The following is a 15,585-nucleotide window of genomic DNA, read 5'->3' as shown; positions in this document are numbered from 1 at the left end:
CATTCTCAGGAGACGTAATGAAGCCAAAAATTCAACTTCCTTTAGTGTTATCAGATGACAAATGAGATGAGAATGCAAACTGGAAGTCATGCAGTCATGAAGATTATTTACATGACAGATCATTTACAAACAAGTCTTTATTTACACAGGCCATGTGACCAAATTGCAATGGACAGGATTTCCTCCCTGTAACAAAGCCATTTTAGATAACTTGCCCTAAAGTGCTGATGCAATTTAACATTCTGATATGATTTCGAAGCTCTGAATCCAGGTAGGTTGGACTGACCTTAGAACACCATTTCGGGGAAGTGTGTATCCGACAGAGCAAGATTCCAGTTATCCATGTGGCCGCTGTTTATTCTTCACTAAGAGTTGCTGATAACACAGTGTTTTTCGGGACACCTCTGATTTCCTCAGAAGGAAGCACCTGCACCCTGTGGAAAAAAAGGTTTTGCCACAGCGCACAGAAAATCACAACAGTGCCCTCGTCACCGAGTCCCCCCAAAGGACTCTTGGATTTTGTTTGCACAGGCAAGCGAGTTAAAGTAGCTCACAGCTCCAGAGGTGAGAACCGCAGTCTGTTCCTCAGGGCTGGAAAAGACCTGCAAACAGCTGCGCTTTAGAAAGTGAGATAGAAAACATTGTTGCTCTTCAACTGAGTGGTCTAGTTAGAAGGTAAACATGGTATACCCTTTGAGAATAGTGTAGAGAACAAAGATACACTACACTTTTGGCTTGGGTAATGGAGTTCCTGACTTTCCTGTTGCTAATAAAGACGTGTTTATCTAACAAGTACATGCACATGCTCTACTGAAGACTTGTGTTATGATTTTATATAGATATCTGTATAAAATGTTATGATAAAGGTACATTACTCACACAAAAATTTTAATTCTGTGAATTACTCACCCTTAAGTCATTAATGCCAGAGTTCTAGAGAATATACAAAACATTAAAAAGCATTTAAAAAAATCATAATCTTTTATAGGATTTTGGGTAAATTCAGATTTAGGCCTCTTTTTTTCCAGATTGAGCAAAAGACCTAGGACTAGTTCACAAAAGTAGGGTTTTTTACCTCTTCTCAATCATTTAACAAAGAGCAGTGGTTCTAGAGGCAAAGTTGTCTGGAATGAGGAGCTCTGTCATACAATACGAATATTGAAGTATACGAAGTATGTGCAAAAAACTCTGCAACGTACAATCGTTTATGCCCTTGAAAAACGCAATATCGTTTCTCACAGACCTTTGAGGCCGTAAGTCAAATAGGCCCACCGAGTTTCGTTCCGATCGGCCTCCTTGTCTTATAGGTGCTTAAACTTCATTGGCCAATGAGGTTTAAACATGGCAGCCATGGTTTTTTTAGGTACACAAATGTCTTTTATAGACACTTGTGGAACTTTGGACCAAGACTGTGTGCAGCGATTTTCATGCTGATATGTCAAATGGTTGCGTAGGTATAGCCATTTTTATGTTGTTCCCTCTTATAGCGCCACCAAGTGGCCAAGCCCCCCAAATTTTGTCCTGCGACCTCAGATTTGGCGAAGATATCTCATTCTGTTCAGGAGTTATAGGCATTTTACTAAAAGTAGTCCTACCCCTTTCGAACATTTTAGCGTCCATTTGTAGCAGCGAGTCAAAAGTTTGATTTTTTCTTTTGATAATTATTGATATTTGCTGTCCTGAGAACAACTTAGGACTAGTTTCTCAAAAGTAGGTTTTACAAAAAATACAAAATATAGGACCATTCTGACATTCTAACATAATTACAATAGGAATTCAGCATTACGCGCTGCGTTTTTTGAGCACTAAATCAGCATATTAAGGTGTGTGCACACCAAAAGCGAAGCGAATATTCACTCTAAATTACTCACAGTATGTTTAATTTGTACAAATGACCTATCCCTAACCCCACCCCTAAACTTACCTGTCACTGGGGTCTAGACAAATCATACAAAATCATACGAGTGAGGTTATACGAATTTGTACGAATTATCCACCTTGTAAAATATGTATGAATTGGTTGTGAGCAGACAGAAAAATCTGAAGGTTGTTGAATTTCCTAATGAAATTGACAGAATTTGAAATCTGAGACTGTTTCATATCACTATGGAGGTGCACTAAGTTTCAATTCACTCCCATTGTGTTAACAACACAAATAAATGCACAGCGATTTGCACTCTGCATCGAAAACAAATGTGCTGTTGCACCTCTATTAAGGCTTAATTTGCGGCGCTTATAATCCTTTTGATGGGTTGCATCAAGGAGTTGTAAAAACCGCTATTACACTCACTCTATGAATGAATCGCGATTGTGCCAAACTATTACAAAGCAAACAAAAACATTCTTGTTTGATCCATGAACGTTTCTCTTAGTTAATATCATAGACTGTAAAACAATGGATGTAGTGTCCGTAACATCACCCGTAGGTTTCTGAAGAGCATTTTTGAAGCTCTTAGTGGGCGGGAGTCAGCCGTCGCCATCTTGGAATCGCGTCACTGCACGTCACTGCTGGATAATCGAAAATGGGCAAAGAGGCGGGACATGGGTGGAGCTGGTTGATGAAACCACGCCCGCCTAGCACGACGGTGGTGACAGCAGCGGCAATCCACCTGTCACTCAAGTGGCCACGCCCTAAATTATGCAGAACTTTAAGGCTTAATATAAATTAAACGGATGTGTTATAAAAAAAAAAATTCACCCCCCTCACAGTTGACATGAAGGGCAAAATTAGCTATATAGACCAAAAACACTTTTTGTACCAGGCTGTAAACATATTTTTTTCTGCTGTAAATTTGGGCATTTTAACATGGGGAGTCTATGGGATTGACTCCCTTTTGGAGCCAGTCTCTAGCGGCCAGTTGATGAATTGCAGTTTTTGTGACTTCTCTGTTGGCTTCAACAGGGAGACCGGGAAGTTGTCCCTTGGTTAATATATGGAATCTCACAGTCTTAAGTCTGTCATAGCAAATCAACACACATTGTCTTGAATAATTAGGCGAAGCATCTTCTCATAGGATAAGAACATGCAGTCTCATGAATAATTATGAGACACCAATGCGTCATTGATGTACTATAGTCCACTGCAACGTCACAAACTGTGATGTCAGCACAATGTAGATTTTAAACCTGGAAAAAATTAACCAGATTTCTCCAACAATTAAAATTAACTGATGCTAACATGGTCATCTATGATGTGCAACACAAACACCTCTGCTAAAATCTCAGAAAAAGTAGTCTGGGGTTTCATGACCCTTTAACTTACAACCAACATGTGTAGTTTGTGATTGAAAGTGGTAAACGGGTTGCAATCTCATCGAGACATTCTCTTGAATGTTATCTCAAATAAACAAATTGTACAGGCATCCAAAACCCTTTGATACTCATACTTTGATACTCATTTTGGCACTACATTGCGTGAAAAATTATTTTGTTGTATGAAAAGCTGATTGTGTAGGTGTCAACATGTTTCTGCATGCAAGCTGACTCATTCTTAAAGTAAATTTCTATTGCAGTGTATTGTAAAATACTTGGTATCGGCAAGATTTGTTGAGACCTGTCTACTGAGCATTAACCAACTCATTAACCAACAGAAAAAAAAAAATCAGTTTATTCTTAGTTGTTTTTTTTTTGCAACACAGTTGCCACATTGAGGAAGTAAGACTATATGCTATCTGTTTACCATGGCAAAAGTTCTAAAGTCATTCCTTCGATAAAATGCAAACTAAACTTTTGATTTCTTTTGAACCAAAGGTCCCTAAACACTCTGTTTTCAGACATTGTGTCACTTATCAGCTAAACTAATTTTAGCAAAGCACTCTACATAAACAGTGAAGAGGAAAAGAGGAAGGAATTCACACCACAAAAAAAGCACATTCCTCTAAAGAATAAAACTAGTCTGACTAGACCGAGTTGTTCTTTTGCTCACAGGAGGTTCTGTTTGCTCAGCCATTCTTTCCTTAATGTGCACAAATACTGTCTTCATACTACTACTTAAATTAATCATGTAAATGCCTTTAAATGTCATGTAATTGTGTGGCATGACAAATTAAGTAACCCACAATCAAAGACCATCTATAATCTAGAAACAAAAACAAATGCAGAGGTGTGCACTGTATAAACAACTATTGCGAAGGAAAACTTCCTTACTTATAGTAACTTCCTTTCCTCAATGAAAATACGGAAATACGGTAAATACTGAAAACACTACACTTACTAAGTAAGAGTATTTCATGTTGTAAATGTTTATGCCTGTATGAAAGGGGACCACATTTTTTTAAATTCATATATTCAATTTTCAAATGTACTAATTTCTATGACTTTTTCCAGGACTGGAAATCACAATTTAAAAACTTTTCCATGACCGTGGGAACTCAGTCACCAATGATTCTTTGAGACAAGCACCAGCTAGTTTTTCAATGCAGTAATTTATAGCTAAAGCTGGATCAGACATGGCTGGACCAACAAGCATCAGAATGAATATAGTCCTTATGACAACTAAAGCCATAGGGATTAAATGCAATCAGTATTTACCACGCTAAACGCGATTAAGATCTTTGGGGTGATCACATTATCTGTGGCAGCACACTGATATAAACCAGACTTTTGTGGTTACAGAACACAACATTTACTTAGTTCTAAAAGACCAAAACATTATTTATTTATCCCATAATGTCCCCTAATCTAATAATGTTTGTCAGAATGAACGCTTGACAAGGTTTAATATGAATGCGGCACCCGTTTGAACCCGGTGAGAAATTATTTTTCAGACAAAAGGATGGAGAAAAACAGCTACTAGACCCCCATCTAGCCCGACCTCATCCTTCAAGTTGGAATGAGATGAGAGCAGAGCTCAACAAAAGCAGTCTGCCAACACACTGTCATCAGATACAGACGGGGGGAGTGAGGGGAGCCTGCATGGAGAGCCAGGTCGCTACACCTCTCTCTTTCCCACACAATCTCATAGACTGCACTGCAGGGTTTCTGAGATAACTGAACACAAGCTCATAGTTTTTCTTGCAACAATGGCTAAAACTGATTTTAACCAGTGAAAGTGCTAACAACTGGATAAAAGCAACAAAAAGCGTTGTGCATTTCTCCCGCTTTCTGTTACATTGTATTTTTTCCAAGCAGTGGTTCTGAGAAAAGAAAAGAGGAGATTCACATAATCAAATCTTTTTTTTTCTCTCTCTAAACAAAAGTTTGCAGAAAAATAGATTTTGCATGAGCACTGTATGGAAGCACGTTTCCACCATGGGATAAAAAATAAATGAAAAAAAAGGGTAATTATAACTTCTCACAATTTAAAATTTTGACTCTTTTCTCAAAATGATGAGAAAAACAATTTTGTTGTTACATATAATCTTATGATTGCAGAGATAATCTTAAAATTGCAAGATATAAATGCAGAATTGCAAGATTAGACTTGTAATTCTGAGAAGAAAAAGCCTGAATTGTAAAAGCCTGAAAAGTTGCAATTAACATTAATTTTTATTTTGTGGTAAAAAAAAAAAAAAAAAAAAACAGTTGTGAGATACAAACTCAAAATTATTAGATTAAAAATAAACCAAGTTGCATTTTGGAAAGAACAAATACACTTTTAAAGCAAAATATTAAAAAGTTCGTTGGTTTTAAACCACAAAACAATACTGTTTAGAATAAGTATTCAGAAAATTTGTGGCTGTCAAACGTTAGAGGAACATGTTCATAGTCAAAATTAACTACACCTGAGTGAAAATTAAGTTGAAAAAGACTACTATTTGGGTTAGAATTTTACTCAAAAATGAAAATTACCTCATGATTTACTCATCTTCAAGCCATCCTAGGTATATATGACTTTCTTCTTTCAGACGAATACAATCTGAGTTATAATGAAATATGTTCTGACTCTTCCAAGCTTTATAATGGCAGTGAATGGCTGCTGATTTTTTTGAAGTTCAAAAAGTCTGTCCATCCATCACAAAACGAAGTCCACATGGCTCCGGGGGGTTATGAAGGCCTTATGAAGTAAATCAATGCATTTGTATAACAAAAATAACCATATTTAAAGCTGTATAAAATGTATAATCCCTAGTTTTGCTAACTGACGTACACACATTCACAAGAGCCGATGATGTTGGACGTAGTTTTAAATATGGACATTTTTCTTAAACAAAACACACTGTTTTGCATTAGAAGGCCTTTATTAACCCCGTGGAGCAGTGTGGAGCACTTTTTATGATGGATGGATGCACTTTATTGGACTTCAAAATCTCAACACCCATTCACTGCCATTATAAAGCTTGGAAGAGCCAAGACTTTTTTACTATAACTCTGAGTGTATTTGTCTGAAAGAAGAAAGTCATATACACCTAGGATGGCTCGAGAGTGTGTAAATCATGAGGTCATTTTCATTTTGGTTGAACTTTCCCTTTAAATAAACAAAATTCATACATTAAGTGTGGTTGAAGTGTACAGAAGTGTTTTTAGGGCCACTCTGGAGAACCAACAGCTTTCCCAAACTTGTAGGTGTGATACTGACCTGCAGTTCAGTATCAGTCTAGCGAAAGTGTGGGAAAGGAAACTGCGCAGCAGATTTTCTCCAGTCTGTCACCATCCCAGCTCAGCGTTACTGACATCAATGGAACGGGGAGGGAAGAGTCCCAGTCGCTCTGGATTTATGAGGCAGGACTGGAATTTAGAGGAGCATGTGATACATAGCAGATAAATCCTACAAATCCCCTTCAGTTGGGCTCATTTGGAGTTTCTGATGCCTGTAAAGGTGGATGCATCATAGGTGAAGGGTCATTTCTAATCTGATAATAACAGACAGATGGGCCAAAGGTCTTGTAATGTACAATGCAGAGGGATTTGCTTTTTATTCTCACCTTAGTATTACTAAACCAAAGAAGAATGTGGTGGTACAAGGCTCTAAGTACTGTTTTTTTAAGGGATGTGTTAAAGGGATAGTTCACCCAAAAATAAATTTTTTGTCATTTACTCACCAACCTGTTTGACTTACTTTTGTGAAATATAAATATATGAAACACAATTACACTGAATAGGGGCTGAATCATTAATCCTCCAAAAGTGACACAAAACGACTATAAAAACATCATAAAAGCCATCTAAAAAACTTGTGCTGTACATTATATGCTTCCTACACTCTAAAAAATGCTGGGTTGAATACAACCTAGTGAGTTAAACCTTAGTGGGTTAAATGTTTAACTCAACCTTCTGGGTAGTTTCAACTCGACTATTGTTTAAAAATGACTATATGGCTGGCTTAAAACGAACCCAAAAAAGGTAACGTTTACTAATAAGCAATTTAAGAAATGTTTATTATTTAATTATTATTTATTCATCTTATTAAGAAATGTTCATTCTTGAACATAATAAATGTTACATTCCAACCAACATTGGGTTCATTTAAAGCAAGAAATATAAGCAATAGTTGAGTTAAATAAAATTATTTAAACCCAATATTTTGGGTCATTATTCAGGGAACAATGAACATAAATTAGACTTTCATTCAGAGATTTTGCATTTTTGGCTACTTCTTTAACATGATACTCTAAGGAAAAATACCTGACCATAAAATGACAAGATTTGGCAGACGTACACTAGCAGTCATAAGTTTTTAAACAGTAAAATTTTTATTATTATTATTTTTTTTAAAGAAGTCACCAAGCCTGCATTTATTTGATCCAAAGTACAGCAAAAACAGTAAAATTTAGAAATATTTTTACTATTTAAAATAACTGTTTTTTATGTATATATATTTTAAAATGTAATTTATTCCTGTGATTCCAAAGCTAAAATTTAGCATAATTACTCCAGTCATGTGATCCTTCAGAAATCATTCTAATATTCTGATTTGCTGCTCAAAGGTTTTTATTATTACATTGAAAACAGCTTTTTCAGGTTTCTCTGAAAAAGAACAGCACTTATCTGAAATTGAAATCTTTTGTAACATTATAAATGTCTTTATCATCACTTTTGATCAATTTAAAGCATCCTTGCTAAATAAAAGCTTTAATTTCTACTATTTTGGATCAAATAAATGCAGGCTTGGTAAGTTTTAATGTAAAAACATTAAAAATCTTACTGTTCAAAAACTTTTGACTAGTAGTGTACGTGTTAAAGTATTACATGTGACAATTTTAGAATGAACATAGAAAGCCCTTTTATTGCAAATAAACATTCTAAATAGAACCTCCAACACGCATCACCTTCCAGTGTGATTAAAAAAAAAAAAAAAAAAAAAAAAAAAAAACTTTATATTAAGTTTATATATTTCTAAGTCTATGACAGAAAGTAAACAACCAGAGTAGTAAACAATACGAAAGTAAACAACTAAAGTGCTTGGTGGTTCTAACCAACTCTGGGCACATAAAAATGTCAGTTTGCAACTTGCATTGTCCTTTCATATAATACAATTACGGTCTATTTTTTCTTCTTTTGCTGTCTGAGCATCTTTTTTCGTTTTAGGATCATGTCATAAAGTCTTTCGAGTCCCTCTTTAAGACCTTCACCAATGATGGCGCAGGTGGACTGCAGGTGCCACGGCGTAGAGGGTCCCAGTTCATTAAGTGCCAGCATGGTCTCTATCTGTGACAGTGACAGAGCCTGTCTCAAGTCCTGCTTGTTAGCAATAATTAACACAGGCACTCCTTGATTTTCAGAGGAGCGTGTGATTTTGTGAAGCTCTGTCTTCGCCTCTTCCATTCTCTCCGTGTCCAGAGAGTCCACAACGAACACGATGCCATCCGTACCACGTGTGTAGGACTTCCAAAGAGGGCGCAGTTTCTCCTGACCGCCAACGTCCCAAAAGTGAAACGTCACCGCTGAGTCCCCAACAGCTACTTTGACTTTCTCTGCATTGAAACCTTTGGTGGGGACAGTGTTGACAAACTCATTGAACTGCAGACGGTACAGGACCGTCGTTTTGCCTGCAAAGTCCAGACCCAGAATAGCGATGTGAAGAGAATTACAGAATGGAAGATTGGATAGAAAGTTGGGTTGCTCTGATATTCCGTTCCCCATTTCCCTCAGGAGTATGAGAACAATGTGAGTTCAGGATGATGTTCCATAGGTCCGAAATCCCAGATGCACATCCAGTGCTTGCCTAAAATTCATAGACATATTGTGGTTTTTAAATGGCTTTTGAATCATCTAATACAATTTGCATGTCTGCAAAAATACAATTAATTACTTGTGAGGGTCTGTTTTAAAAACATACCATTTTACACTACCAGTCAAAAGTTTTTGAACACTAAGAGTTTCATGTTTTTTTAAAGAAGTGCCTTCTGCTCAGCAGGCCTGCATTTATTTGATCCAAAGTACAGGAAAACAGTAAAATTTTTAAATATTTTACTATTCAAAATAACTCTTTTCTTTTTGAATATATTTTAAAATGTAATTCATTCCTGTGATTTCAAAGCTGAATTTTTAGCATCATTACTCCAGTCACATGATCCTTTAGAAATCATTCTAATATTCTGTTTTGCTGCTCAAAAAACATATATTATTTTTATTATGTTGAGTAGAACTTTATTATCACTTCTGATCAATTTAAAGCATCCTTGATAAATAAAAATATTAATTTCTTATTATTTTATTTCTTTTTATTTCAGATAAATTCTGATCTTTTCATCTTTCTATTCACCAAAGAATTCTGAAAATAAAATTGTACTGTTTTAAATTTTAATAACAATAATAAATGTTTCTTAAACAGCAAATCAGCATATTAGAATGATTTCTGAAGGATTATGAGACACTGAAGACTGGAGTAATGATGCAAAAATGATGAAAAATTAGACCACAGGAATAAATTACATTTTAAAATACATTCAAATAGAAATCAGCTATTTTAAACAGTAAAATATGTAACAATATTACTGCTTTTGCTGTATTTGGAATCAAATAATGCAGACTTGGTGAGCAGAAGAGAATTCTTTAAAAAACATTAAAAATCTTACTGTTCAAAAACTTTTGACTGGCAGTGCACATGTCAAACAAAATGAGACATCCAAGTAAAGTTGGTTACTTTTAAGAAGTTTTCTGATAGATTATGATTATTAATCATACTGTTATGAGCTATCATGGCATAGACCCTATACAACTTTTAAGTTTGACTCAAACAGACAAAGCCAATCTGTTGAAGAATAGACTACCAGACTAACCAGGTACTGTAGACAAGCTGGTTAGAGCTGGAAAACCACTAGCTTACACCCCTAAATAACCAGCTACAATGTTCCAAAAACCAGCCTGACCACCTAAAGCTCATATGACACGGCTTTCCAGTAGTAACCAAATTTTGTAATATTTTAATAATAACATTTTTAACCTCCTTTTAGAAACTTCTGTCACTTTAACTAAAAGAAAATTAAATGTAATGTCTGAATGTGCACATTATATTTAATAAATACTGTTTGTACATATTCACAGTACAATCAAGAAGGAACACAAACATTAAAAAACTTAAAGTCTCAGAATATAAGCACATAAAACATTTTTCAATATTCCATTCCATTCCATTCCAAAAACGCGCACATTTTATAGTTTGGCATGATTCTCCTCATCTAGCCTATACATTAATATGAATGTGAGTCTGTAAACCCACAGTAATAAACCGTTTAGAAATGAACCATATGTCAATGATGCAATATTTCCTGGGAACAGATAAATAGGGTGGTCTAACAATAAAAGTGAGTGCGATAAGAGTTCTGCTGACGCCTAGAGCTCATTTCTCTGGAAGTCACTCGAGTCCACCTGTCGAATCGAAACTTTTCTGAATTAACCCTCTAAGTCCATGCAGACATCTCATTTCTCCAACCTAAACAGTAACGACGTCTCTATATAAAGAAAATATAAAATTAATCGATGTGACAGCAGCTCTAGAAAAAATCTGTGGACGTTTAAACCGCATTAACCGCAGCGCTTTGGGCCAGTATGAATTAAACACGACGCGCTGACAAAATAAAGAGTCTATGTTGCTAACACTTAGCTAAAAGGTTTAAAACTAAACTTTACCACAGTCGCCCTTTTAACTTACCGTTCAGACTTCATACTTCGTTAGAAAGCGTCATTCACTAACGCCCCCACTCTGCCGCTCTACGTGCTGCTGACTGACTGACCCAGCTCACTCACTCAGCAGCTCATTTGTTTACCTTTAAACTGATTGGTCAACGGAGGTCATGCGCCCATAATGAATGCAAAATAAGAAGGCTACAAAAAATGCTGCAATTATTGCATCTTTTTAGTTTAATATTTATTTATGTGTACGTTTTTACAGTTGACTTATTAAAAAAGATAAAAAAAAAAAAAAAAAAGAAAAAATATATAATAGCTTTACAATAATATGGGGCTCTCCATACAGCAATAGTCATTAGATGAAACAGAAAACCTAGCTTTTTTTGCATACCATTACATACATTTCTATCTTTTGTCTTAAAACTGATTCATTTTCTCCGGGAGTTGGTCAGCTTTTCTTCAACTCGGTCCATTAAGGCACTATATACTCCTCTTCTGCGGCGATGTCTCTATAACACAATAGTAAAATGTTTCCAAAAAGGTTAATAAATTGTCTGTAAAGTAGTAGAAGATACACTGCCATTCAAAAGTTTGGGATCAGTAAGATTTTTAATGTTTTTAAGGAATTATCTTATGCTCATCAAGGGTGCATTTACTTAATCAAAAATACAGAAAAACAATAATATTGTGAAATATTATTACAGTTTAAAATAATGGTTTTCTGTTTTAACTTATTTTAAATTATAATTTATTCCTGTGATGCAAAGCTGAATTTTAGCATCATTACCCCAGTCTTCAGGGTCACATGATCTTTCAGAAATCACTTTAATATGATAATTTATTACTTTTTATGTTATAAACAGCTTGATATTTTCTGGAAGCTTTTTCGGGATTCTTTGATGAATAAAAAGTTCAAAAGAACATTTATTTGAAATAGAAATCTTTTGAAATAGAATCTTTGATATTACTTTTTATCAATTTGGCACATCCTTGGTGAATAAAAGTATTAATTTCTTTCAAAAAAAAAGAAAGAATAAATATTTTCTGACCACAAATTTTTAAATTGTAGTTTATATTGTTGCAAAAGATTACTATTTTAAATAAATGCTTAAAAGTAACTTTTTATTTATTTAAAAAATCCTGAAAAAAGTATCACAGGTTCCAACAAAATATTAAGCAGCACAACTGTTTTTAACATTAATAATAAGTCAGCACGTTAAAATGATTTCTGAAAGATCATGTGACACTAATGATGCATCACAGGAATAAATTACATTTTAAAATATATTCACATAGAAAACTGTCATTTTACACTGAAATAATATTTCACAATATTACTGTACTGTTTTTTCTGTATTTTGATCAAAGTGTAAATAGGAGTGTTTTCTTTGTGCTCACTGTATAAGACGCAGATTTTGGAGGCCATGGCGTCTTTGGTAGTATGAGCCTCGGGTCCCATTTAAGCTCTGCTGGTTTGAAAGTGTCTATTTTGCTCGCTGTGTCTCTATGAGAAGAGTTCAGGTCAGGATGGCTGTCAGTGACTGTGGAGACATTGAAATAAAATGCAAAGCTTGTATCAGTAATACATGCCAGGTTGCTGAGTGGTTTCAAAGCAACAAGGTATCTGACCTTTGTTCCATACAAAGGATTTTATGACTATAAGATAAGCACTACAAGATTGATTACAGTGGGAACACAAGGGCAATCATATGCAACCCAATGTCAGTGTTGAAAAACCATTCTCATTTGTCTTTGTTTTCAGAAATGATGTCTTAATGAAAGTCATTTTACCTGCTTTTATGCACTGAGACTTTAAGATCAAGCAGCCAGGGTCCTTTTCTAAAGAAGTCACCATATCTGGCATTCCCTCAGCACACTGTAATCAAATAGGGAGTCTTTTAAAGACTGTCATCTAGTGTTGATATAGTGCAATGCAGATAATGTGAGGTAAACTTACAGGTCTGAAGTTATGAGGTTTTGGATTTGTATACGGCCCAACTGGATACATCCCTGCTCTCACAAATATTAGTTTTGACTCTAGTGAGTCTGGTGGTTTGTAGAACGTGATAAATTGTTGTGCTTTACGTCCCTTTTGCTCAAGTCCAGGCAATATTGAAGGAGTGACATCATTAATCTTTTCCAAAACAAAAGATTTTTCTTCCACACTATTGTTTGATTTAACCAGGTGAATGTTTTTGCTCTTGATCCGTGGCAAACCCGAGGATTTGTATAGTTTTGGGGTGAAGTCAGGGGCTTTTATCTTCCATGGATCAATGGGAACTACTGGGTGTGGTGGGACGAGTCCACAACTCCTGCTTGAGATCAACTTTTGACTCACCGAAAAGAGCAGTTTTTTTCTGAGGTCAACAGACATGGGAGTTTCCAAAGGATCAGAAAGATTCATCGTGAATCAGCCACATCTTTATGCCTAGAGCAATAATCTGAGACCAAACCATACACAAGTAGGGCAAACATTATTGGAGTATGTTTTACAAGAAAATAGCAGTTCAGTCTTTCTACTTCAAAATTTCAAATTTAATTCAGTGTGTTATTTGAAGATTCTTTGTTTATATTTAAGAAATCAACTAGCAATTTTTGAGTGAAAATTGTTATTACACCATTTAAGCATAGAATATCATAAATTATATATGAATCTCATAAATTACATTTAATCTTAATGAAGAATCTATATAAAGGCATATGCAAACATGTGCAAGATTAGAATTAGGTGATAGAAATGTAATTATATAACATATATTGTTTAAATAATAAGACATAATACAACAACAAAATTAGGAATCAATTCAAAGGAAAGATTTTTTAAATCACTTACCTTTCTTACAGCAGAGTGGCTGTCATTCAGCCATGACAAAGTAGACAGTAAAGAGTTCAAATTGCTGTGTTTGATAAAAAAAAATGAAGCCAGCTCAGCATGGAGTACTGGATACAACAAGGTTGCCAAGCAGCAAGAGTTTCAAGTTCTCATTCAAAGACTCTGCATGTGGACAGAGCACAGTGGGGACATTGTTGAGGAAACAAAGAGACGTCTTAGCAACCATCAAACGATGAATTAAATTCACTTTAAGTATGAAAGACTTTGTGGAACATTTATACCTATGAGACATATCTACAGTTTATTTTAATTAACAAAAAATAGTCGTGGCCATAATAATGTGTGTGGGGAAAATGGCAGGTTATAGGCTGTTCTTACTAAAGTTTTTAGCATTTGCAACAGATAGCACGTGTTCATACTTTATTCGTTTCATGCTCATTTTGGTTTCTGATCTAAATTATTCTTATTTAGTTGATGTTAAATATTTGATATTGTCTTACAATCACTGGATGCAAAAGTTCAAACTGTACTTTCAAATCAAAACCAGCAGAGGTCAGCAAACAACTCATTTAAAGAGACAACACTCGATTTCCTCTCGACGTGTATTCGTCTTAAACATTTACAAAATCTTATTATCATATAATTTATAGAACGGTGACGCAACAAGTAATAGAGATGAAGCATACTTTTGTACCCTATAATGTTCTGTAATAAAGGCAGAAGTAACTAGAAAGTGTAATTCCCTGTATTTTGTATAGTATTTTTTGCATTTGTGACCCTGGACCACAAAACCAGTCACAAACCAGTCATAAAAACAGACAGTTTTTCGAAATTGTGTTTTATACAGAATCTGAAAGCTGAATAAATCGCCTTTTATTGATGTATGGATTGATAGGACAACATTTGGCTGAGATACTAGTATTTGAAAATCTGGAATCTGAGGGTCAAAAAAAATCTAAATATTGAGAAAGTTGTCCAAATGAAGTTTTTAGCAATGCATATTACTAATCAAAAATTAAGTTTTAATATGTTTACAGTAGGAAATTTACAAAATATCTTCATGGAACATGATCTTTACTTAATACCCTAATGATTTTTGGCATAAAAGAAAAATTGATCATTTTAACCCATACAGTGTATTGTTGGCTATTGTTATTGCAAATATACTCATGCTACTTATGACTGGTTTTGTGGTCCAGGGTCACATTTTAAGATCAAGGTTGGGGATGGGAATAGATGAAGAAAACAGATAAAGCTAACATACTGTGAATACATTACGAGCATATAAAATTTCACTAACAGACCCGAAAAAAGTTTCTGAAAGATTAAGCGCTCACAGTAATAAAAAGCCTTTAAAACTGTATCATTAGACCTTGACTATAATTTTGACCTCATACTCTATAAACTTTACATTAATGTTCAAGGCCACAAGAAAAGAGCTTACGGAACCAAACTCAAGACTGTAAGTGGCTGAACCAGTAGGTCAAAGGTCACAGCTGGGTTTTATGGGGTCATGTTTTAAAAGAGCAAAAGCTCTTAACACAAACTGTCCATTGCGCACATTGGACAAGTCAGACGTCCATCTGGAAGGACAGCAAGGTTGGTCTTGTGGAAAAGAGAACCTGTCATACAATAGAAAAGAGCATGTGGGGCATGTGACCTCAAAACCCTTGTAAAAGTTCAGACAAATATACCATTCACACTTAGTTCTGTCGCATACAAAAAAAGCACAAAAACAACAT

The 15,585-nt window shown here is 35.0% G+C and overlaps 2 protein-coding genes across 2 annotated transcripts; both read right to left on the bottom strand.

Moving 5' to 3' along the window:
* Positions 1 to 6,822: 6,822 nt before the first annotated feature.
* Positions 6,823 to 11,124, bottom strand: arl4aa (ADP-ribosylation factor-like 4aa). The gene is made up of 2 exons (XM_051129971.1): positions 11,033 to 11,124; positions 6,823 to 9,103 (listed from the first exon to the last, which is right to left on the bottom strand). Exon 2 carries the CDS (start codon positions 9,019 to 9,021, stop codon positions 8,422 to 8,424), a length of 600 nt encoding a protein of 199 aa, XP_050985928.1. The 5' UTR covers positions 9,022 to 9,103; positions 11,033 to 11,124; the 3' UTR covers positions 6,823 to 8,421.
* A 141-nt stretch (positions 11,125 to 11,265) lies between these two features.
* On the bottom strand, positions 11,266 to 13,936 carry si:dkey-30e9.6 (uncharacterized protein LOC564083 homolog). Its single transcript, XM_051129970.1, has 5 exons — positions 13,844 to 13,936; positions 12,968 to 13,451; positions 12,802 to 12,886; positions 12,409 to 12,551; positions 11,266 to 11,519 (listed from the first exon to the last, which is right to left on the bottom strand). The coding sequence occupies exons 2-5, from the start codon at positions 13,412 to 13,414 to the stop codon at positions 11,439 to 11,441; spliced, it is 756 nt and encodes a 251-aa protein (XP_050985927.1). The 5' UTR covers positions 13,415 to 13,451; positions 13,844 to 13,936; the 3' UTR covers positions 11,266 to 11,438.
* Positions 13,937 to 15,585: the final 1,649 nt, after the last annotated feature.

This window comes from Labeo rohita, chromosome 15, assembly GCF_022985175.1.
Source record: "Labeo rohita strain BAU-BD-2019 chromosome 15, IGBB_LRoh.1.0, whole genome shotgun sequence".
Taxonomy (NCBI): domain Eukaryota; kingdom Metazoa; phylum Chordata; class Actinopteri; order Cypriniformes; family Cyprinidae; genus Labeo; species Labeo rohita.
The sequence above is the reverse complement of the archived record's forward strand: the minus strand, read 5'-3'. Positions and strand labels throughout refer to the sequence as shown.